Source organism: Pseudonaja textilis, chromosome 3 (genome assembly GCF_049901715.1).
Source record: "Pseudonaja textilis isolate UNSWEBS1 chromosome 3, rPseTex1.2, whole genome shotgun sequence".
Classification (NCBI taxonomy): Eukaryota; Metazoa; Chordata; class Lepidosauria; order Squamata; family Elapidae; genus Pseudonaja; species Pseudonaja textilis.
The window spans coordinates 139,052,689-139,078,591 of record NC_141992.1 but is presented as its reverse complement, the minus strand read 5'-3'; the positions used below and the strand labels follow the sequence as shown (position 1 = coordinate 139,078,591).

The 25,903-nt window shown below is 36.8% G+C and overlaps 1 protein-coding gene across 2 annotated transcripts in view; it reads right to left on the bottom strand.

The window, feature by feature from the left end:
- Positions 1–25,903, bottom strand: part of CDKAL1 (CDKAL1 threonylcarbamoyladenosine tRNA methylthiotransferase) — a 299,952-nt gene that overhangs the window by 64,183 nt on the left and 209,866 nt on the right. For both annotated transcript variants that reach the window (XM_087930944.1, XM_026699524.2), the window contains exons 12-13: positions 17,182–17,362; positions 14,082–14,144 (exon numbers count right to left, since the gene is read on the bottom strand). In XM_087930944.1, coding sequence (XP_087787070.1) covers positions 14,082–14,144; positions 17,182–17,362 — 244 coding nt within the window. The remainder of the gene's footprint in view (positions 1–14,081; positions 14,145–17,181; positions 17,363–25,903) is intronic.

The window sequence follows — 25,903 nt, the reverse complement described above, 5'->3', positions numbered from 1 at the left end:
ACTACTGTCCATAACCTCTGCATTTATCTTGTTCCTTTGGGTTCCTATTAACTTCTTCTTTTTCTTAATCCTCAGAGCAGGGGTCCCCAACCACCGGGCCATGGACCGGTACCGGTCCGTGGATCATTTTCTACCGGGCTGCCAGTTTGCTGGGTGCCGCCAACTTGTTTTGACAGACATGATATCCTTCGGAATTCCGATTTTTGGGGGGAATCAGCACCCCCTTCCCCCCCTTTCGTCTCCTCCTTCCCCTCCCCTCAGAGGCCCCCTGAGTCAGGAGTTGCTACTGCCCAGCGCGGCTCCACACGGCTCCGATCCCGCGTTTCCTGGGGAAGGGAAAGGCAAAAAGGAAGAGCCACGGCAGCACTTTGCAAAGAGGACTGGCAAAGGCAAAGCGGTTTTGCAAACGATTCCTGGCCGCCCAGATGTAAATAAACGTTTTTTGCCCGGGAAGCCCATTCTCACAAGTTTAAAAGGCTCATGTAATAATACGCCTTTCTCTCTCCCCCCATCCCCAATGGGGCGCGCTTCAACAACTTCTCAGGCTGCTGTCGCTCTTTCAAAAGTGTGAGGCGGGAGTCAGTTGTAGGAAAAACCGAGCCAAGGAGCGAGGACACAAGTCACAACCGCAAGGCTAGTGGCGGGAGGAGTGGGGGGGGGAGAAGACTATTATTCCTGTTATTCTCACGCTGTGGGGATAGTGAGCGTGTGTTTGAGTGGGTGTTTTGTGTGTGGGGGCGTGTGCGCGCGCTGATGCTGGGCGAGAGCTGCCTTTGGGGTTATAGAGCTGCCTGCCTCTCGCCGAACTACCCGTGTCGGATGCAAAAAAAGTTCTCCGCAGGGAGGAAAGTGGACCCACGTCACGCCCTGGGTCTCTTCTCCTGCCCCTCTCCCCCCAGCTGCCAGGTGCCTGCGCGATTAGCCCGGAGGAGCCCCGCCGCCTTTAGCATGCAGCTCGGAGGATCTCATGCAGGGGGGCGAGGAAGAGCCCAAAAGCACCAGCGGAGGCTTCCGTGCAGGGAGGGGTCGCTGGGGAAGACCTGGAGGGGAGGGGAGAGGAAATGCCTTGTCATGCGTGCTGATGCCGGTACCGGGCCGCGGATCATTTTGTGATGCCGGTACCGGGCCGTGGCACAAAGAAGGTTGGGGGCCACTGCCTCAGAGCAATGTTTAATCATCAGAATTCATTTCGAATCAGCTGCTATTTTCCTAAGACAACCTTGTATTTCAGATTTTATTTTTATTCCTTCCAACTCAGGAGCATGTTGGAAAATAAAGTAAATAAATATAAACAAATATCTACAGAAGTATGTTTTATTTACATAAACACATTTATATTTGAATGTATAAATTTATATAAATATGTTATACTTCATTTACAAAATAAATAAAGTAAAGGGACACAGGCATGGGTGGGATTCATTTTTTTTAACAATCGGTTCTGTGGGCGTGACTTGGTTGGTGGGCGTGGCTTGGTGGTCATGTGACTGGCTAGGTGTGGCCAACTCAACTTCATTCACATCAAGGCACGCATCTCCTCGCCTGGCCTCTTGTGACTGTGGGGATGCTGCAATAGTCGTAAATGTGAAAAATCGTTATAAGTCACTTTTTTCAGTGCCATTGTAACTTTGAATGGTCACTCCACACAAGCAAAGTACCAGCAAAGGAGGGGAAAAAAAACTCCAGAGATGTTCCAGAGATAGGAAGTCTACTCCTACCAAGAATGTAATAAAGGTTAATGGAGAGGCAGTTTCTGTAAGCAACACCAGAATGTTTTCTTCCTGCCTTCCTTACAGGATTAAGCCAGTAATTTCTTCTAACAACCAGTTCTCCAAACTGCTTAGAATGTTAGCAACCGGTTCTAGCGAATAGGTGCAAACCTGTAGAATCCCACCCCTGGACACAGGACAGCATTATCTATCAATAGGATCTCACTTCCAAATCAAAACAGCGTGGGGAGAAACTGGCAAAAGAAAGATCAAATCTGAAAGTGAGCTAAACAAGTTAGGTTGGGGGAGAAAAAAATCTAGAAAAAAGCATGGGAAAGACCGACCGCAGCTTGGGCCATTCTTAAGTCCCCAATCTCTTGATCATGTGATGCTGAATAAAACTCAGAAATAATTCTAGAAGCACAATTTGCTTACTACATTTATTTTTCCTGCTGTTTCTTCTATTCCAACTTAACTACACCTAAGAAACTTAAATTGTTTGGTGGGATCTTCTTAAATTGGCCTAAGCAAGACAATTTTGTTGGACCTAAAATATACTGACTTGAGGAAATATGGATCATGCTGCTACAAACAGAGTTGTAATCGCCTCCATACCTGCAAACTTTCTTAAATTCTATCATCTTTCTAAACCTTCCTTTCTCCACCCAATAGAGGATGTAGGTTTCCCTGGTGATTCCAGGGCATCATAGAAAAAAGCTATTGCTGTGATTTCTTATGAAAATAATATTCTCAAGACTTGTTTAGAGCATAGGCAATTATGGCCAATTTGGGGGCGGGGGGGGGGGGCTTCATTTGTTTTTACACATTTAAAAATCATTTCCTAGAAAAATGGGTCAAGGCTGGCTTTCGGTTTTGGGTGCGTTACAAATACTGTAAAATAAAACCAGTAGCATATCTGAAAATGTATCTAGCTTTATTTCAATACAGTATTTCATGCAAAATCATGCGTCATAGCTGCTGATCTGCATCTTCATTTTCCCAAATTTTATAAAATTTAAAAACATGAAAAAGGTATGTTCAAAAACGAGTGACAGAATAAACTTGCAATCTGTTTTATAGCGCAGATGACTGTATTATATGATTATAATAAAGCTACTTAGATTTCAGAAACAAAATTTGCATTGAGCAGCATTAGGCAATGACTATTGCCTATCACTCATACAGCCAATCTGCAGGATGGATGCACTATATGGGATAATGGAAGTTTATAGTACATATGTAATTGCAGCAGGAGTTTTGGTTGTTTGGATGTCTAGTTCTTCCCCAATTCATCAATAAGAATGGGGAAAAAACCCAATGCTAGAGCTGCTTATGTAAGATTAGTACTTTCTCCTTTATTGGGCCTTATTTCTTGTTACCTGCCAAAAAGTAGCCATTGTTGCCTGCATAAAACATTTCTGCAGATGATTTATTTTCTGCAATTCTGTGATTTTTAACCTAGAAATGCAACATGCAGTATTAGATACAGTGGGGCTACCATAAGGACCACAAAGAGTTAACATTTTCAGTCAATCTTTGTTCCTATCTAGATTTTTTTTCAGTCCAGATACAGTAGCCCTAGTAGTACTTACTTCGGGATTTAGCATTTTTGGTAAAAAGAATATATGTAGCTTAGGGTTGAACTGTGGAGTAAGTTTTACATAGTAGCTGTTATAATCCTTCCACTGTATTTTGTAGATGAGTCTGCTTTTTTTTCCTGGATTACTGGGTCTTTTGGTTTATTCAAAATATTTTGGAGGGCTTAAATTGGTTTCTGTGCTATGGCGATGGACGGAATAGTTTATTGGTTTTTATACTGTATATAAATAGGGAGAATGCCTCATACTCATTCATACTGATATTATTTAGTTGAATAATGAAATATCTGCAAGCCAACAACTAAGCTCAGAGAGCACCAAGGACTCCACAGCTCAAGCCATGAAACCCATAACACGATGAAAACCATTCTCTCTTGGCCCAATTCACCTCATAGGATTGTTTAGGGGGAAAAGGAGGAGGAAGGTGTGTTGAATATGCTCATCACCTTTATTGAATTATTTGTCAAAACAATAAAGATGGGATAGAAATAAATAAATAAAACCTTGAGCTGCACACATTCTGTTCTACTGCAAATATATTGTTTTGCTTTTAAAAGGCAGATTTACATATTCATTCACAATTCTTAGGAGATTATCAGCTATGTTGAGTTTGCTGGTAAGGAACCAACTAACTAAATCACTGGAGCTCAAAGATAGCTTAGTTAACACGTTCTATATTAAATGATACCCAAGTGATGATTCCTGGGTATAATATAATAGACACCTCTTATTTAAGAAGCACCAGAACTCTGTATGCAACGAAGCAATTGTACTTAAAATGTAAGCATACAGAATCTTTAGAATCAGGGCTACAGTGATTAAGATCACTGAACTATCACAGAAGCAGATGTACAGAATAACTAATCTGAACTGGTTTTGTTTTCCTTCAAATAGTTCTTCAAATGTAAGACAATTCCCCATAATAATATTGATTCTGTCTCAACCTAAACAAATTGTACCATATGACCTCAAAGAAACCTTAGACAATTTTTCCTTAGATCTAAATACTGCTCTAAATAAACTAAACTTAACCAGGTATTGTTTCTTTAATTGGAAGGAAGGTAAATGTATACTGAAACTTCTGTTCTGATTATTATATACTCTATCTTAATAAAAAGTTTATAGCATAAGTGAAAGAAAGTGTAAATTCATGGCACCATATATGAATTTGCTAATTCTGCTTCAAAACTGTTTAAAAATTACTTTATGTGAACTGATTATAGTCTGCTTATTACTTCACCAAATAGGCTTGGTTTAATTTTATCAAATATCTGTAGCAAACAAAAGATAAGAGATAGAATAATCTTTAAAGGCTAATAATTGTTATTCTTAAAGAAATCAATGTGAGCATATTCTTGGTCTTTTGGTTAAACATCAAGTACTGTGTATTTAATACCAGTCCCAAGGCTTTCCTACGAAAAAAATAATACATTTTTTTACATTGCATATAGGCAGATGCTGTTAAATGCTATATATTCCTGATCGTGCTCAAATCAGGGCAAACTTTAAAACTTACTGCCAAAAGCAGCTTTTCCCAATCTATTATCTTACATATATGTTATATTTCAATTCTCATAAATCTATTGAAGGCAGTGGTGAGTTTCAAATTGTTTACTTCTGTGGGCGTGGCTTGGTGGGCGTGGCAGGAGAAGGATACTGTAAAATCTCCAGTCAGAGGTGGGATTTGCTGGTTGCCCAAACTACTCAAAATTTCCGCTACCAGTTCTCTGTTAGAACCTGAAGATACCACCTCTGAATGAAGGGATATCATATGAAAGTAAAATTGCACACTTCTAATGAAGTGTCAGTTGGACTATGCTGAAAACCAACTCTTTTCCCCAACTCTAAAAAACTTCCCTCATTCATAAATAAATAGAAGTGCTAAATATGCTAAATAAATATAGAATAACTTAATGAATAGAAATAGGAACAATTCATTAAAAAATAGATTGTGTATACATTATGGCATGTGAAGGGAAGCACAATTATGTTCCTGAACAACTCTGAAATAGTCAAATATGTAGACAGATCATTGTGTAAACTACAATTTTACATCTAACTAATTTTTAACTACCAATATGACTGTTTTTAATACCTAAAAAAAACCCACCTCACCACTCTTAACAGTGACATATCTACACATTAAACAGTCATGAATATATTTTCTTGGTTTTCTTTCCCCAGCAATGATTAATGCAGCCTATCAGAAGCCAGATGGTGCAAAACCAAACCCATCAATCAAAATGAAAAGACCACAGAGTGATTCTCCACAATGATGTGCTTGGAAATGGAAATTTTCTTCATAGGCTCTTGGCCACAATCTGCAGAGCGAACCCTAAATAAGCTTGCACAGTCGCCAAAAAGCTGGCAGGAAGGGCTTTGTTCGGTAGTAAAGAGCTGAAGAAGCAATGTTTGCTGCTCAGAGAAGGAAGGATTAATGAAAACCCAAATGTGTAGCAAAAAAAAAGAGAGAGTTAAAAGTGGGTTTTGAAATTATTTTAATAATGTTTCCTCTGATGACAGATTCTGTCAAGCTGTCCATTCGTTGCTGATTTAATATGGGATAATGCCATGAATTAATAAGCAGCTGCCATTGTCTGCCTGACACAAGAATCAGCATTTAATGACTTGTCCTGCGCAAGCAGTTTAAATACAGTAATCCTAAATGTCTTGGTTTTACAATATGCATCCTTTCCCTTCAAAACTTGTGAAAGAAAACAAATGTTCATGAATTTCTACATTAAACTGTTACGGATGCTTCCTGATTAATGTCTCTCAGCAGAAAAAGAAAAACCATTATGAATGTACTATTAGGAAATTTCACAGAGTATTTGTGGGGGAGTTTACACAATTTCTGTTTTGTGTGAAAATTCAAAACAAATCACTTGAATCTCTGTGATATTTATTTATATGTACACACACATGTGCATATATGGACAATGCATACCTTCAAAAATATATGATTGTGAGAGAAAACAGCATTAAGTATTTATTTGTTGAGACTTAAGAGTATATATCTATAGCTATACATTAAATATACTATTCCATGCTTTTTCATCCCAATGATTTCACATAGGATTAAAACCCCTTATTAAAATGTTACTTCCTGGTAATGTGGGAATGTATCACATAATTCTACAAGCCATTTAACATATATATACTAGAATGAATATGTAAGGCATGCATGCTGTTAAAAATGATATCAGTTAAGTTTTATACAAGTGAATATTTTAAAACTAAAATGCACCATGTACTATGACGGTGCTTAGGAGTGATACTCTAGCTGAAGACAAAGCTTTAAGGATAATTTTTAGAAAAGAGGTATCTTGTCCTACTAAACCAGAACAAAATACAATGAAGATGGCAGGAATGGTTCACATGGTAACCTTTAGAGTTTAGCAGGAGAAATACTTCAGACTCTCAACTTAAGGATTGTATTCTGTCTTGCCTTTGTAAATACATCTCTACCTTGTAGAAAACATAAAAATATATCTCAGTGAAAGGTGATTCTACGAGTTAATAAAATAATTTCATTGACACCAGATTTTATAATGTTGTTGTCAGCTGTAAATATACACTACATGTCATGTGTACCAGTGGTGGGATACAAATTTTTTAATACTGGTTCTGTGAGCACGGCCAGAGGTGGTATTTGCTGGTTCTCCGAACTACTCAAAATTTCTGCTATCGGTTTTCCAGAACTGTTCAGAACCTGCTGAATCCCACCTCTGATGTGTACTATATAAAGCATTCATACATGCATTCATTCATCCATTTTCTGCCTTGATTATTTTCAGAAATAACTCAAGGCAGTAAATATATACAACATGCCTTCCTCCTCCTTTCTTCACAACAATAACCCTGTGAGAAGTAGGTTGGGTTGAGAATGAATGGCTGGCCCAAAGTCACCCAGCTGACTTTCATGGCTAAGCGGGATTTTTGTTTTGTAGCCTGGTGCCTTAACCACTAGGCCAAACTGGTTCTATAATAATAAATTATTATATATTAATATATTGTATATTAATGGTATGCAAATGTCATATACACATCTGTAGAAAGAACCATTCCTTTTCATGCTTTGATCCAAAATAAAACATTGAGGATGCCACACATCCTTGATCACCTTAAAAGTTGGAACCAGGTGAGAGACCGATATTAGCTGGTTCTGAAGCTACCCAGCCCAGAAAAGAACACCTGCTTCCTTCTCTTTCAGTTAGTTTGCTGGAACAATCACAAGGATAAAGTAGGAAGATTAATGTGACATTATTCTTGAAATTGCCACAGAAAGTGAAAATCAGTTTGTTTAAGGATACAGACAGAAGCACAACTTATTTTTCAAAAACTCTACATTATTTACAAAGTGCATCCTGCACAAATCTAAAATCTTAAGTACAGAACTTCACAAAGTATAGCAGAAACCTTTCCAAAAATGAGAACACTTCCAGAAATCAGAGGATATCGTACTTTTACACAAAATCTGAATTCATGCTTGATGTGCATATGTGCTATTATTTATTTAAAATATGTATACACTGTACCTCATATAGTGGACCAGTGGATAATGCACAGGATTAAAGATACATCTGGATACAATAACATACAAACCTACTGCCCCCCCAAAAGAGGAGAGTATTTAAAGCGGTTTAAAAATGTTGTCTATTGAAATAGACAAGGTTAGACATACCTGCTTGGTTAAGCATTTCTTCTATTTTTAAGAGAGACCCACTAGAGCAGGGGTCCCCAACCACCGGGCCGGGGACCGGTACCGGTCCGTGGAACATTTTCTACCGGGCCGCTGGTTTGCTGGGCGCCGCCATCTTGTTTTGATGAGAAAGTGCTTCCGGTGAGCTTTTCCGGTTGGAAAGCGGCATTTGGGTCCTGAAGGAATTCTCGCGCCTTAGTTTCATCGAAGGGGGGGCAGCTTCGAACAAAACTAAGGCGCGAGGATTCTTTCAGCACCCAAGGCAAGGCGAGCCGAGCGACCGTCCCAAAGCTGTCCCAATGCCCATTGACAAAGGTACAAAGGAGGAATTGAAGGTGGTGGGGAGAAGCAGGGGACGGCTGGCTGGCCAGTCGCTCGGCTAGCCTTGCCATGTGTGCTGATGCCGGTACCGGGCCGCGGATCATTTTGTGATGCCGGTACCGGGCCGTGGCACAAAAAAGGTTGGGGGCCACTGCACTAGAGGACTATTGAAATCTCCCTATCATGAAACCCTATGAATTAAGTTGTTCAATTTTAGTTTCATATTTTTCATTTGATTCTTTGAAAACTCATTAATAAAAACATTTCAAATCCAATTTGATGTAACGAAAGGAGTTAAAGGAGATATTGCCCTAAGTGAGCTATCAAACTTCAAGTTGCTCACTATTTCAAGACATCTGGCAATGTCCTTCCATGCTTGCCTTCCTAGATTTTATTTTATTTTCTTCCATATATGTATCACGCCCATGTTCAGGAAAGGCTCGAACCTCTTACTTTCATTTCTTCTATTTGTTAAAAAACCTTTCTGGATAATTTCCAGTTTGGTTTGCATCTAACATACGGTATTCCCAGCCAATTCCTCTATCTAGAGCACACACCACTCAATACAGCTAGCAAAAAGTATAGCTTTATGTTTATTCATTACACATCATTAAACAGAAAAAAAAAAAAACAGGCAATGGACCAAAAGCAGGGAGGGAGATGTGAACAACAGAAACAAATTTATCTACAGCACAGAACTTTTCAGAGCCACAGGAAACATTACTGAGTAATAAGCATTGACAGTCCTGAGGGAGTAGCCTTTGTTTATTCCATCTTTAAACCTTTTGTGGGCATAACGGCAGCAGAATAGAGATGGAAAGTAGAACACCAGGTGATGATATCTTCTCTATTCAGTACCATAGCAGGAAAAAATTGGGAGATGGAGATGATGTACCCAACAGCACCAACCTAATTAACAATCCCTATGGAAATAATCTACATTGTGTATTATTCTGAATAGCTGACTTATAGTCTTTGTGGTATGTTAGCCAAGCAGAGAGTTCTTCTTATTGTTGTTAGTCACCCATGGAATAGAGACCCTATTAAGGGAAACCTGAAAAAAATAAGGCTCAACCAAGCTTCAATCCCATAAGTGGGTTTTATTATACTGACTAATATATTATAAGGTTTTAGGATGCAACACAATACAATCTCAGACTACCCCTTGTCTAAAAGCCTAATGAAGGGGCGGTACACTGCAAAAGGCTCTGTAAATATTGCTTGCTTGTTTTGTAAATCTTCTAAGATAAACTTTATAAAAATCACCTAGCTGCTTTGACCTTCAAAAATATGGAAACGAGGCTGAAAGAAAGGCTGGATTTATAATTTCAAAAATTATCTGTTTCAGGAGAGGGCAGCCTTGGGGAAATCATTGGCATAATCTGAAACCATCTCAGCACATCATAAATCAGTGTGCATATCTGTCAGCTATTTCATATTCCATTAGATTGAAACTACATGTAGGCTTGTGGCATGGACAGCAGCTAAATTTAATCCTTCCTAGCCACTCTTCAGCTCCTCCCCAACCCCTGGTCTTAGCTAATAGGGCATTTGAAAATTTAAAAGCGTTTGGTATTATTTTATAATTTTGAATTTGGTTTAATAAGGGGGGGAAACCCTCTTCATAAAAACACCTTTAAGAATGAAATAGCTGATACTGGGAAAGTGAAACAGTTTAAGGGAGACTTGACATGAAATTTTAACCATGTAAATCATACTGGATTGGAAACTGCCTTTTTGAATCTGAAAGGAATCATAATCACTTAATTTTGAAAAAGCATAGCACATAATACTAGAAATAATGTAGAGTGTTTCTACATTACATGTTCGAGGATTATAGCTCACCTTACAAGTTTTTGAGTAAATATGAGCTAATACTAAGGAAAGAAATTATAGTCAATAGCAAAGTTGACATCAGAAAGGAATAGCTTTTTACATGTTAGGCCCCAGAATTTAGGAGTGCAAGTTGATTTCTACAATGCAAGGAAAATAGTATCCATGAAACAGATACAACTGAAGAATGAAGACAATCTGAATCACAAACATACTGTATTATCATGTTACAGACAAGCATTCACTCATCTAATAATATACTATTATAATATAATAATATAAAAATGCCTCCACTCCTACTTTTAAATGCTAAATGAAACAAGATTGCTTAAACCCAAAGCAGGATATGAGTTTAGAGCTTTCAACTGCATGAATGGAAAGGTACCTTAGTTTGAATGAAATCCATTCCCACCACCTAATTTAGGAAAAACTAAATTAGAAAAATCCTAGTTTGCAGCTTTGCCAATTTGGAGACAGACTTTCAGAATGACAAAAGAAATCCCTTCATTATTTGTTAATACTGACATCTGTTTCTCTGAAGGTTTTCAACAGACTCCTGGGGCATGCATTAACCTCTGCCATTTTATTTGCTTGTTTGTTTTAACCAGGGGTGGGATTCTACCAGTTCGCACCTGTTCGCTAGAACTGTTGTTAACATTCTAAGCAGTTCGGAGAACCGGTTGTTAGAAGAAATTACTGGCCTAATCCTGTAAGGAAGGCAGGAGACTGCCTCTCCATTAACCCTTATTACATTCTTGGCAGAACTAGACTTCCTGTCTCAGGAACTTCTCTGGAGTTTTTTCCCCCTCCTTTGCTGGTACTTTGCTTGTGCGGAGTTACCATTCAAAGTTACAATGGCACTGAAAAAAGTGACATGATCTTTTTCACACTTACGACTGTTGTAAGTGATATTGAGTTGGCCACGCCCAACCAATAACATGACCACCAAGCCACGTCCACCCAGTCACATGACCATCAAGCCACACCCACCAACTAAGCCACACCCACATAACCGGTTGTTAAAAAATTTGAATCCCACCCCTGGTTTTAACACAACTATAGTGTCCTTGAACTATGAGCTATGAAACTCACAGTTCACGGTCTCTGAGATGTGAATCCTTATGGAGGTAGATATATCCTAAGAACTAGAAAAAGATGCTTCATTGCACCTAAAAAGCTCAGGATGAAAAGTGGGAAAGAAAATTAAGAAAAAAAGTCAATCTGGTTTAGTGGTTAAGGTAACAGGCTAGAAACCTGGATACTGCGAGTTCTAGTCCCTCCTTTTTCATGGCTAAGGCCAGCTGGGTGACCTTGGGTCAGTCACACTCTCACAACCCAACTCACCTCACACAGTTGTTGTTGTGAGGAAAACAGGAGGAGGAAGGGGAATACGTTTTCCCTCTTGAGTTATTTCTAGAAATAATAAAGGTGAGATTGATGGATTGAATGAATGAATGAATGAATGATCTACTCTACTTTTTCACTGGGAAGAGTTCTGCTCTATTTTATGGACACAGTACTTCAATCGCAGTCAGTAAGTAAGCACATATTTTTTCACATGTCTGTGGAGGGGATGACAAACTAGACAAGTGTTTGAAACACCAAAAACTAGACTGTGTCTTCTCCTTCAGTTTTCCCCTTGCATAGAAACTTTCAAAAGCTACATTTCTAAACACTAACAGGAAAAAAAAACCCTGCAGCCATGCAGATGAATCCATATTATGCAATTACTAGATCGTATGATTTAGATTCTATGTGGAAATATTTCTGGCACTACGCTAATACCCTTGGCCCTATTTCAGAGTTTTATGCACACACCCTGCTTTTAGTGTCCTGTCTAATTCAGCCGTCTCTTCCAGTTGGAAAGCAAAAGAAGTTTTGGAATTGCTCTGAACAGAAGGGAGACGGGACAGTGAAGAATACAAACCACCCACTATCTTCTTTAAAGATTAGGATTTTGCTGGATTATAGCCATAATATGGTGGGGGTGGTGGGAATTACTGAAGTCATTTCGGCTAACTTCAAAGAATTGGAAAGAATTATAGTCTTAAGCACTGCATCTGTGGAAAATATTAAGAACTAAAATATGTAAAGTGAATTAAATAGCTGGGCCACCCTAAGGCAGCAGCTGCACGAATGTATTGAATTACAGAAACTATAACCTAGAAATTTTAATGTCCTGTGAACATTATTAGGTTACAGCAAATGTTTAAGCTAAAAACAACTGCATGGGATTTGTATATAGGAGCTGCTTCCGGTAGCAGGAATGAATCTGGGTAAAGGAACTTATTAATTAAGATTAATAGATACAAACTTCAAATCTCTGGAACCCAGATTTCTTCAGAAGATCTTATCTTTGACTCTGTTGTGTTCCTCTAGTCTCGCAAAACATATCTTTCAAAAGCTATTTGCCATTCACCTTGGGTGCTTTTGTTATTTTAGGTATATTAAAATACCTAAGAAGTATTTGAATAACCAACCTAAATATTTATATTCTTTTCCACCCCTTACACAGAGTAATATGAAAAATGTATGTACTTATTCACAAACAAAGTCAGACTGATTTTAGGATATTTTGACCTGTAAGTACCACAATAGAAACGAACTGGAATGGAGCGGAGGGACACCAACGGCCAAACGCTAGCAGAAGTGCTAATAAAAGAACAGGAGGAGGTACTGTACTACAAATGGAAAAAATGTCCCACCGCAAAAATTCAGAGGTGAAAATATTTCAAAGGTTTCCAGAGGTTCAGTTGCTTCTCTTGCTTCTTAACTGAGATACTCTTACATTTAATTTAAGTATCTTCTGCTGTACAATGCAATGAAACAATTCCATGGGTTTCCCTTTTTTCCTTTTTTTAATCAATTTACATGTTTTGAAATTTGTCTGGTTACTTCTGGCATTACAAATAGGAAGAGGAGGAGGAGGAGGTGGAAGACAAGAAACATCCAGAACAGAGCAGGGATTGCCTTTTCATATGCAATAAAGTAGGGGTCTCCAACCTTGGCAACTTTAAGACTTGTGGACTTCAACTTCCAGAGTTCCTCAGCCATTTTCCACAAGTCTTAAAGTTGCCAAGGTTGGAGACCCCTGCAATAAAGTACTGTTCACTCACCTCTACAAGCATGCCCTCATTATTGTTGACTCATGTCAGGCCTCAGTTGGCCCTAAGCATTATTGCACAATGGCTATGATTCTTGACTCTTTGACTATAGTACTTTTTAATTCCTTTCCTGAGAATAAAATTTGCAAATACAGCAGCAAGATCACAATGAAGATCCCTGTTTTTTCCACTCAAAAGAAAAGTTACGTAGGTGATTATCCAACATGGTAGCTTAACTTTTCAGGGTTTGTGTCACTCCTTATTTCATTTCACCAAATTTGGCAGTCATGGGAGCTCCTCTATTCCAACACACCACTCTAAAATTACGTCTGACTTACAGGAAATAGGAAAGAAGCATCTCCACAGAAATGTATACAGTATGGTTTGAAATTCCAGCCAGAACATTATAAACAAATCAAGTAATTCAGCTGACTGATCAATGGACCACTGATGACAAGTTTAAAAACTTCAGATTCTTGTCCATGTTAAAAGAACCCAATGTTCCACAGTCCTGCTAAGCTCTTGAGACTTAATTAAAAACAAAACATACCACTGAAGGAGAAAAAAAAGGAAGACATGACAATTCATTCATCCATGAAAAGCAATGACTAAGAGAGGTAGAAAAACGGAGGACCCTAAATTCCAGCCAAAGAAAAATACTGTTTTTCATATATTTAGATTGTGTTTCCCACAATGGATCCTTAAAATACCTTTTTGTAGCCAACAAGTAGAGACCAAGACATTACTCAGCTTTAATAGTTGAATAATATGAATGTCATACTGTAATTTAAAATATTCTGCATTTTATTTTTACCTTGTGATCATATGGATTGTATGAATGAAATAGTTTGGACAGTTCTTTTGTTCTTTGTTTCTTCTGTAGGGAAAGAAGAAAAACATGATTTTAAAGGAAAATTAGAAATGCAGAAATAACACATTTTAATCTCTGTTCAGAAAATACCAATTGATACAATTTTGCAAAGAAAAAAATAATCCCTGCTCCCTTAAAAATCGTTCTCTTCATCTAAGGAGAGAAATGAAATTACTAGCAAGCAACGTAAACAGATATCGGTATGCAAGGAGTACCTTCTCCAGTTCATTACACCTGTGTATATATTTTTGGTCAGTGATAGTAACAAAACCAGAAACTCTCCCCACCATGACTAGCACTGATGATTCTACCTAGTTAGGGTAATGAAACGTCTGCAAGAAAAGAAGCAAGCTCAGAGAGCACCAAGGACCCCCTCATTTCAAACCTGAGCTCCTGGGAAGAAGGAGGTTCTAGTCCAGTGTTTCTCAATCCCAATAACTTTAAAATGTGCTGATTTTGACTCTCAGAATGCTGCCTGGGGAAATCTGGGAGTTGAAGTACCACACATATTAGAGTCGCCAAGGTTGAGAAACACCGCTCTAATTCATTTTCAGCTGCAAAAGTTCGCTGTGCAACCATTCTCTCTCAGCCAGACTACCTTATATGTTCACAATTGTGGGGAAAAACAGGAGAGACCATTCTCTGCACTGATTCTGAGCTCATGGACTAAAGGCAAGATATGTGGTCCTCAACTTATGCTTGGTCATTTAACATAAAGGGCTAAATGGTCATTTAACATAAAGGTGCTGTCATAAAGGGTGCTTTATGGCCTGTAAAGCGGTTCTGGCCATTGTAAAATGTTGCACTTCCCCCCTGGTCACATGACTGCCTTTCAGTTGCTTGGCAATGTTTGCCTTGATGAAGAAAGTCAACACCAACAGCTTGCAAATGGAGGGGACATTGCATTTGAGGTCTGTTCCTCCTCCACACTAGAGTCGTAGACCTTAAATCTGGCAAAAGCGTTAGCGAATGCCAGAGTTTAGAGCCTTTCAGAATGTTGGTGTTTGCTAGCCTGGCCCCTCGCCTCTGGATTTCTTTCGTTTCTTTAACCATGGCTTACTGAATAAGTTATAATTGGCTGAGTTCACATACTGGCTAAATTCGTGAATGATAGGTTTGTTGAGAGTTACTCATTTTGAAGATCTACTGTTATCTCTGATATCTCCAGCTAGTGTTGCAGAGGAATAATAGAGGCGGAAAGTTCCTGTTTGTGAACTTCCCAGAACATCTAGGTGTTTGCTCTTAGAAACAAAACATGGAAGTAGGATGGGACCTGCCTTAATCTAGTTTGGCTATTTTTATGTTCCTACGATATGTTCATAAAGTATCAAATGCAACCTATAATGTTTGGATTCACATGTTCTATTAAATCAAAATGAAATAAAACATTTTGGGAATTAGCATTACATGTGAACCCAAACCATAAAATTGGCTCCAGACTAAAAATCTACTCATACAACACAACTGTTCTACCATTTCCATTGATTTCATCTGTTGGATGTGGCTTGGAAAGGTAAAATGGAAGGGGGAAATCAGTGAAATCAAACAAGCTGAGTTATATTCTATTTTGTTTGAGCATGTCTCTTGACTTTTAGGAATAGATTTTAAAGAGTGTAGAGAGCTGCAGTGAGGAATAAGACCTACTGCACATGTAGAATTTCATTCTTGTAACTCTAAATCCAATCCACTTATTGAAACCAGAACATCGTAGAAAAAATAAACGACATATGGAAAACGAAAGCAGGTTTTACTACAGTATAAGGTCCTGCTTAGAGATTCAAATGTTATTAACATTCTCATTTTACAACAATTCAATTTGACTCAATTTATATTAAATTCGAATAATAATAATAATAATAATAATAACAACAACAACAAATAAAGTTAGGGGGAAAAAAAGAAAACAAATCTCTGTGTACATCATATGTGGATGCAGTAGAGCAGCAATCCCCAACCTTTCTGGCTTTGCGGACCAGGGGGGGAGAGAAGGAGAGGAAATGGTTACGTGCAACCGATGGGCGAGGACATGTGTGCTCACAGCTCCATTTGCAAAGCTATGGGCATACGTGACCTCCACTTGCACAAATGGAGTCCGGTGTGCACGCAACTGCAGATGTATGCTCTGTGCTCACCCACTGTGCTCACCCACTGCTTCCACGGTCTGGCTCCGTATGGGTCAAAGCCTGGTAATGGGCTGTGGATCAGGGATTGGGAACCACCTCTGAAGTAGAGCTTTAGCTGGGGGACAGCTCTTATTCTAGTGGTCAATATTGGAAAAGGTAAGCAGAAATAGATTTGATTAATATTTCAATGTGAGATTATCAGGAAATCTCTAAATGGGACTGGGGAGTAAATACCAAACTACTTATTACCAAGAAAATAATATGTGTCTATGCCCAACAGGACTTGTACTGAGGGAATCTTTACTTTACCTGATCTCAGGTAATGCAGGTCAATTTTACATACCCAGATTCCTGGCAAATGAGAAATTCCATTCTCCATTTAAGGGAAGGAAAGAAGGATGGGGTAAAAGCATGATGACAAATAGAGAAAAGATACTTCTGGTGAAAATAAATGGACCAATATTCACCAAAGATTGATATCTTCAGGGCGACAGAGAGAATCACTGTCCGATCACTGAGATTGGAAACAGATTATTTGTAGATTTGAGCAGATCATCTTACTGTGATATGTCCCTTCTCTAACATTATTTTGCTCTGTTTCTCCTGTCCTCTGATTTGTATCATTGGGAACCTGGTGCTATAAAAAATATTATAACGAGAGTCCTGATGTTGTAGTAGTTAATATTGTACATCATGTACATATGTAATATAGGTTTTATATAGACAGTATAATGATGTAAGACTTTTAAATAAAACTTTGAACTAAATAAGCTCAATAAAACTGAATAACGTCCCCCATCTATTGCAAAATAAAGGGTTTAAAAAAATTACCAGCATCCAATATATCTATACCATGTGGATAATATTTCACTTAAAATGTTTTGTTTTTTAAAGAAGGAAAAGGAAAAAGCAACTCTTACTATTTGAGCTGGAACCTGAGGCATTTTTGCAGCTGGAGTCCCAGGGCGTGGATAAAACTGGTTAATAAAAAGACTTGGAAACCTGTATTCTTCAACAAGTTTCATGGTTTCTTGAAAATCTTCATCGGTTTCCCCTGGAAACCCACAAATGATGTCTGTAGCAATTGTTATTCCAGGTACTCTGAAATGAGTGGGAAAAAAAATTAAGTTGAATACCAGACAACTTTTCCTTCAGCAATATGGACAATTAGTTTTGCATCACATTACTTTAATATTTCTGAAGTGCATCGCCTGTGGAAAATAACATTACAAATATCTTCATATACATATAAAAGTCTACACAGCAACCTTCCACAAGCAATTTAAATAGCGTGGTTTCTCTCCAAGAAACTTTGCAATTTCATTTCATCAGGGGGAGGTACAATTCCTGACAGAAATTTCTCAGCATTCCACAAAACAAAACAAAATCTACAACCTAAAATTCCCAAGGTTTACTCAGAGAAGCTACCACTGCCAAATGGTTTGGATGCTTATAATACACATGACTGCCAAGGCTTTAAAGAAGTAGCTAAACAGAATACATTTTGAAAGACAATATATCTTCTCTTTTGGCAACGCAAGATGGATCCAATCTGAAAAAAGGAAATTAATTTTTAGAAACGACTTCACTTGAGCATGTGGCAGTGCTGCAACTGGGAGATGGAAAAGGGTAATGCTAGATTTAACTTTGTTAATCTTCATTACTGTTTGTTGTTGTTCATCTGAAGCCAAAGGCCAATCAAGTTTGTGCAGAGCTGTATTGTTTTCCTACCAAGAATCAGGCCATTCCATACAAGACCCTGAGAATGATATGCTGAAAGTTCTCTTCCCCTTCAAGAAGGGGGCAGGACCCCCACACCACAACCTCTGGGTGTTTGGGTGGTGAAAGTAGAACGGCAGCCATATATTTATATTCAACTTTGTTGCGGCTTTACTTAACTGCAAACTGCCTTGACTCTTTGGATGTCTGAATCAGTGTGTGTTTCTGTGTAAATAAACAATCTTGAAGCATCCCTAGAAATATCTTTAAACACAGTTGGATTCTGAATGGATTTTTTTTAAGGCAGAGTAGTAGTGCATAGCATGAAATAATGCATGGACATACTATTTCATACTGGTGGTTCTTACATCAATTTTTGCATTTGAAGACAGATGACCATATATCAAAAACTGCTACCACATGAAGGTGTGGGGAACCTGTAAAAACTGTATAATGTACTGTTCCATTAGTGCTACTAAGCTCAGCTACTGTTGTCAGCGCTGATAGTTGTAAACCTTTACACATGCTCTGCCTATGTGCTTCAAGGGGAACACAAAGGAACACAAGTTCTTGGTTTTTGTTTTTTGTTTTAAATCTCATTCTACTTAATGAACATTTATTTCTATGACTACCCTTTTTATAGTAATTGTATTAACAATTCTAATTACAACAATAAAAACGGAAAAATAAAGATAAAAAGTAGAAAAGTACAGAAAAGAAGGGAAAAATGGAAAAAATAGAGTAAAAAGGAAAAGAAAAGTAATATGTAAAGAAGTGACTTTCCAACTTCATCATATATATAATTTTAGAAACTTATCACTTTCTCTTAAAATACAACAAATGATCTCTGCTTTCTTGTCTACAAATAAATCCCTAAAGCATAATCATTTCCATCCTGGTATCAGTCCTTTATGGGTTACCAAATTTAACAACATATTTATTTATTTATTTATTTTAAAATAAACTTTATTAAATACAAAAAAGTTAAAATATACAAATATACAAACTCAAAAGACAAAGATTCATACAAACAAACGTCACAATACTCTCTGTGCTAAAACTAATTAAACTTTCCTTTAATACATTTGGCAGTGAGTTAAATATTTCCTAAATTATACTATGTGGCAGTTATTTCTTATTTCCTATAGGTTCTCTGTTAATTACATTCTATCAAAGATATTGTTCTGTTATTAATGTTTATTGTTGGACTATACTTATTTTTACCAATGAATTCCTTCTATTGGTTGATTAAAGAACGAGGGAATCTAGAACTAACATTACCAATTCCTGTCTGTTGTTGTATGTATCATAATCTGTTTCATAAATTTGTTTTCCCTCCTTGATTCCCCCTTTCATTTTTTTTACGTTCTAGACAATCATACCATTTATTCCAGATGGAGTAAAATTCCGCCTCCTCCTTTCCTTTTAATTTTAATGTGAGTTTTTCCATTTCTGCACATTCACAGATATTTTGAATAATAAATTGTATTGGTGGTATATTAGGCGATTTCCAGAATTGAGCCAGTGAAATATGTGCCGCTGTTAGGATGTGGATAATCAAATATTTTACTTTGGAGGGATAACCTTCCTTAATGATACCCAGAAGATACAATTTAGGTTCCCACTCCAATCCACCCTGGATGATTTCTTCTAACCAAGTTTTGATTCTGTTCCAAAAATTTTCAACCACCGGGCATGTCCACCAGAGGTGGAAGAAGGTACCATGATTCCCTTTGCATTTCCAAAAAGTTGGATTGGATGTTGGATATATTTTTGCTAATCTGGAGGGTGCTAGATGCCATCTATATTTCATTTTATATAGGTTCTCTTTATAAGACACAGATTTAGTTATTGTAAGATTTGTCTACCAGATTTTTTCCCAGTCTTCTAAGTCTGAATTATGCCCAAAATTTCTTGCCCACGCTATCATTGGTCCTTTCATAATTTCCTCAGCTAATCCATATTCCAATAGATATATAATTTAGATACCATATTTTTATCTGGGCCCCAAAGTATCTTATCAAATTTAGTGCTCTTTGTTTCTATTCCAAATTCTTTTAAATCTTTCTCATATCTTATTGCTGTTTAGAGATAGGACCAATGATCAATCATTATTTTTTTGGTTTTCTAACTCTTGGGTCGATTCGAGCTTTCCTTCTTTGTCTAAAGTTTGATGATATTTGAGCTTTTTACTGATGTCCATTGTATTAGGGTGGAACATTGCCTCCATTGTTGACAACCATAACGGAACTTTAATGTAATGGTTTTCCCTAATATCAGACCAGGTTTTTAATCAAAGATTTGTGTAAAGTATGTCTCTGAAAGTATGAAGGCATGTCACCCTATTTGTAAGTCATATCCTTCTAATATTAGAATTCTTTTGTTTTCCAATTTAATCCAATCTTTTCTCCACACTAACATTGCTGCTTTATAATAGGTCTTCCAGGCAGGGAGTCCAAAGCCGCCTCTGCTTTTATTATCTTGTAAATAAGTTTTCTTAATTTTTGACTTCTTGCCTGCCCAAATGAATTTCATGGTAACTTTATCCAATTTTTTGAAAAACAATTTATCCAATAATATAGGGATCGTTTGGAATAAATAAAGCAATTGTGTAGAACATTCATTTTAATTGTGGCAATTCTGCCTAATAATAAAATCTGCATTTTGCTCCATATCTCCAAATCTCTTCCTATTTGTTGTAATAGTTTAACATAATCGTCTTCTTTCAAAGCTATTTTTGGTTCTTAACCATATACCTAAATATTTAATCTTATTCACAATTTGTAGTCCCATTATTTCTTCTAGATCTTTTTGTTTATTATTTGTTATATTTTTAACTAATTTTCAACCCTGCTAATTTACTGAATTTATCAATTTCTTTCAATAAGGTTGGTCCTGATTCTATTGGGTCCTCTATAATAAAGACCAGATCATCAGCAAATGCCTGTAATTTATATACTTGTCTTTTAATCTTAGTACCTTTAATTTCCTCATTCGTTCTAATTCTGTCCAATAATGTTTCTAATATTGTAATGAAAAGCAGAGGCGACAATGGGCATCCCTGCCTGACACCCCTTTTTATTTCAAAAGGATTGGTAAATTCTCCATTTATCATTACCTTTGCTTTCCGGGTTAAATAGATCGAATCTAACATCTTTATGAAGTTATCCCCAAATTTCATCAAGTTTATCTGGTGTTTCATAAATTCCCAGTTTAGGTTGTCAAATACCTTTTGTGCATCCAAGAAGACAAGAGCAACTTGGCTTCCTGGATGCGTTGCATAGTATTCTAATATATCAATTCTCATTCTTGTATTATTTCTAATCTGTCTCATGGGAAGGAATCCATTCTGGTTGGGGTGAATTCTTTCATTAAATGTTGGCTTCAGTCTTTCTGCCATCACACTCATAAAATTTTTGTAATCTGTGTTTAAAAGAGATATTGGTCTGTAATTTTTTTACCTGGGTGGCATCTGCACCCTCTTTAGGGGTCACTATAATATGGGCCTCCTTCCATGATTCTGGGACTCTTGCTTCTAATAATACTTTGTTGCAAATCTCTAGGAACAAATTTTCTAGTGGTTCTCCAATCTCTTTGTATAATTCGCTTGGCAACCCATCTGGGCCTGGAGTTTTATTGCTTTTTTGTCTTTTAATCGCTTCTTTTAACTCATCTAAAGTTATTTCCTTATTTAATATCTCCCTATTATCTTCCGTTAATGGCTGTAATGTGCTTTCTTTCAAGTATTCCTCTAATTTGTTTGCATCTATTCCTTCTTGGTTATATATATTCTCGAAATAGTCTCTTGCAATTGTTTTCTTTTTCTCCAATTCCATCTCTAATATTCCATTATTATCTTGCAATTGGTATATAGTTCTTTTTTATTTTCTTTTTTTCAATTTATACGCTAGCCATCTTTCGGGTTTGTTCGCGTGTTCAAAATAATTTTGTTTTGTTTATAGCATTGTCTTAATTAAATCTTCCTGGTCTAATATAGTCAATTCATGTTTAAGTAATATCAAGTCATTTTTAATTTGTTCACCCTCTGGGATTTTCATTAATCTATCTTCTAAATCCTTTAGTCTTTTAATTAACAAGTTTTGTTTCTTCCACTCTTCTTTATTTCTGTTGGCTGTATAGGCTATCGATATACCCCTTAGGTACGCCTTCATTGTGTCCCAAAGAATTTGCAATGAGGTATCTTGTTTTTTAATAAATTTTAAAAAATACCTCTAATTCTTCCTTAATTTTTTGAGTGTATCCTTTTTCTTTCAATAGTTGTAGGTTAAGTGTCCACCTAGCTTTCTTGTAAGTTTGAATTTTCCAAGTTATTTGCAATGGGTTATGATCTGCCCAAATGTTGGTTAATATTTCTATATTTTTTATATCCTTGAGTAGATCATTATTCAACCATGCCATATCTAACCTTGACCAGGATTTATGTGGATTGGAGTAGAAAGTAAACTGGGTCACTCCTGGATTCAATTTCCTCCACGCATCTACTAAATCTAGTTCCTTAGCCATATCGAAAAAATATTTAGGAAATGTATTTTGGGTTTTTTGATATTTTTGATCCCCGGCGTAATCCTGTTTATTGTTAGAAATTGCATTAAAGTCACCAATTATGCAGAACATGGGTTGCCTAATTCTATTAGTTTTGCATATAGGGTTTTATAGAACTCATTATGATTTGTATTGGGGGTGTATATCCCTACTAGTAAGATCTTTTTGTTTTGTATAACCACCTGTACAATTAATATTCTTCCAATCTTATCATTATAAATCAGTTTTGATCCTAATTCTTCTTTTGATATATAATGCTACTCCTCTCTTTTTTTCTTCTGCTAGTGATGTGTATAGTTTCCCTAGTTTTTTGTTTTGTGAATATTTCTGATCTTGTGGTTTGATATGAATCTCTTGAAGACATATTATATCCAGTTTCAGCTTTTCAAGTTTCAAAAGTACTTTTTTCCTTTTTGATGAATTATTTAAACCATTAATATTTATAGAAGTCAGTGTTAATCCTTTCCCCATTCTTTCTTATTTTGTATGTTACTTCTCGTTGGTTTTGGATATTGTTTGAGCTCTGGTTTTGATTCCTGTTTCTTCTCGAGTGGATCTTTCACCTCTATCTTCTTTGTTTTGGTTTTTTTCTCATTCCTTAATTCTTTGTTGTATTTCTTCTTGACTTGGCGTTTCCAATTCGTTTCCACTGCTTGTTTCCTCCTCCAATCTGCCCAGCTGTTCAAAGAATTCTTGTGCTTTACTTAGGTTATCAATTTTCACTCTTTTTTCATTCCAGGATTTCAGAATACCTTCCGGGGTAATTCATCTAAAAGAAATATTTTTTTTATTTAAATAATTAGTAAGGAATCGATAGTCCTTCCTCTGTTCCTGGACTCTTATTGGTATTTGTTTCAGTACTATTATTTCTTTATCCTTATACTTTATTGTCTCTTCTCTTGAAATCTTTCTGACTTTCCTTCCAGCAAATCCTGATATGGACCTCTCGAGTCTGTGCCATCTCGCATAACTGGTATAGACTCTATAGATATCATCAAATTCATTTCATCTCATCTTTATCGCTTTGAAGGAAATCTGCTAGAAGTTTAGCCATCACCGATGTTAAATCCTCCTCCCTAGTTTCCTCTATGTTCTGAAATCTCAAATAATAAGAGGCTCTATCCATCTCAAGGTGGATTAAGGCCTCTGCAGTTTCCTTGTTGTGAGTCACAATTTTATGGTCCATGAGTTCTAGCTTTTTCTCATTTTGTTTGGATTATTGTTCAATTATCTTGATTTTTTCTTCATTTTTCTTAGTTGATTCCTGGATCAAGCCTATTTTTTCGTCCAGGTTTCTGATTTCAGTTTTCATTTTCCCTATTTCTGATTTCAGCTCAGTTTTCATTGCTTCCCGGTCTGCTTTACTTTCAATGTGATTTTTGGCCATAGATTCTTGTAGCATTAGCATCGTATTCTGGATTGCTAATAGGGAGGTTTGAACTGATTGGGCACTGGTTGTGGTTGTCGATTTCTCGGGGGCCAACATTCCTTCAATTGTTTGTTGGGTTGAAACTGCTGGACTGGATGGTGCCACCGTTGGCACAGGTTTTTTCCCTGTCTTAGTAGTGGTGATACTTGTCATATTTTTTATGATTTTAGTCTCTTCATCTATTATCCTATATATACTATCCCAAATTACCATCAATTTTATGATTTTCTAGTAATCAGAGTCTCTTAATTATTAATGCTGAAGTTCTCCTAATCAATATCATCCACTTTTTTTCAATACAGACACATATCAGACAATATCACCTTTGATTAACTACTCACCAAATTCCACCACAGTCAGTATTATACTTAATCAATTTTTAACTCTTAGCAATCTATGTTAGAGAAAAAATATCTATGGTGTTGTTATAATAAATACTATAATAATTTCGTTCCATCACAATAAATCACTGGGAAAGGATTAAGTAGGGAAATTAATTACCACCTTCCTTTTATCAAAACCAACTAAGGTTATCCAAACACATTACTATATGATATCTTTGATATATAACTCTTAATTATACCGGCACTTCAATACTTAAAATAAGAATTGTGTATTATAAGGGTACCAAAGAAAAAAAATCTATATAAGAAAAATAGGAAATCTAAAGTAATCAGCTGCTAAGTAAATAGAATTATATAAGTTATCTGAAACAATGTTCCTTCTATCTATAACAATAAGCTAATTAAATATATACCAACGTTCTTGTAACTCAAAACAATATTTTTCCAGTTACAAGTTTATAAGTCTCTTCATTCACAATGAAACGGTTTACCAGAGTTTAGATTTCTCAATGGCCGTCTTTAAGAATTGCACAGTCACTCTTCTTTCTGTTTGGGTTCTTATCAGATTGTTTTTTTTTCTCAGTTCACTTGATTTTAACAAATTTGTTTCAAGCTGTCAAAGGGAAACGGAACCTTCCGAAAATAACTTCTCAACTCTCACACCACACTCTGATTTTCCATTGAGATTCCTCTTATTTTCTTATTTTCAGTATTAATTTCACTATTGTCCCAGCATTAGGGGTGGTAGGTTAGAACGCTGCTGCCGATTTCCATTCTCCCCACTTTCATCCTGGGTTTCCTTAGTCAGCTTAATTGTCCATTTAAACAATCGTCTATCTAAATTGTAATCCAAATAAAGCTTCCAAGCTCATACGATTGCCACCCCTTCATCCACTGCCATCTTGCTGCTTCCTGCTAGATGGCTTGTTGTGTCTCCGGGTCTGGCCACACAGGTTGACTTCTTTCACCTTGGACTTCGGGCTCTCTTCTTCGATGTTTCGGGATCGCAATCTCCCAAACTGCCTCCAAGAGTTTCTCCTCGCCTTGTCAATCCCTCCAGGATTGGACACCGCCACGAACTGCTGTCCAGAGGGGAAAATCCCAGCTCAGGAGATTAGAGCAGATTTCTCCTAAACCGCCACGACACAATGTCACTGGAAGTCCAACCACATATTTATTTTAATCTTGATCAAATAAATCAACTTTATATTCCTTCCTTTTACTTCTAACAAAATCTAAATTGATTCAAATAATGCCTTAGAACTCCCCCCACCCCCTGTCTCGTCTCATGAGATTATTCAAAATTTTAACAAGCCTCTTCTGCAGATCCAATATGGGAAAATTATGCAAGTCAGTCTCTTGGTTTATTGTTTCTACATCCATTTTAATTAGTAAAACAACATCTGGTTTCTTTTGCATCTCCAGGGTAGCATCTTTTTCTATATCATACTTGTAGCCTGTCATTGGTAAATCCGTTTTCAATTCAGTGTCAATCTTGTCAGGTAAACCTTGTTCTTCTTCCATAACATTTTTAGATTCAGTCTGTACATAGAGGCATATATTTCTGTTGATACCATTAAAATTAAT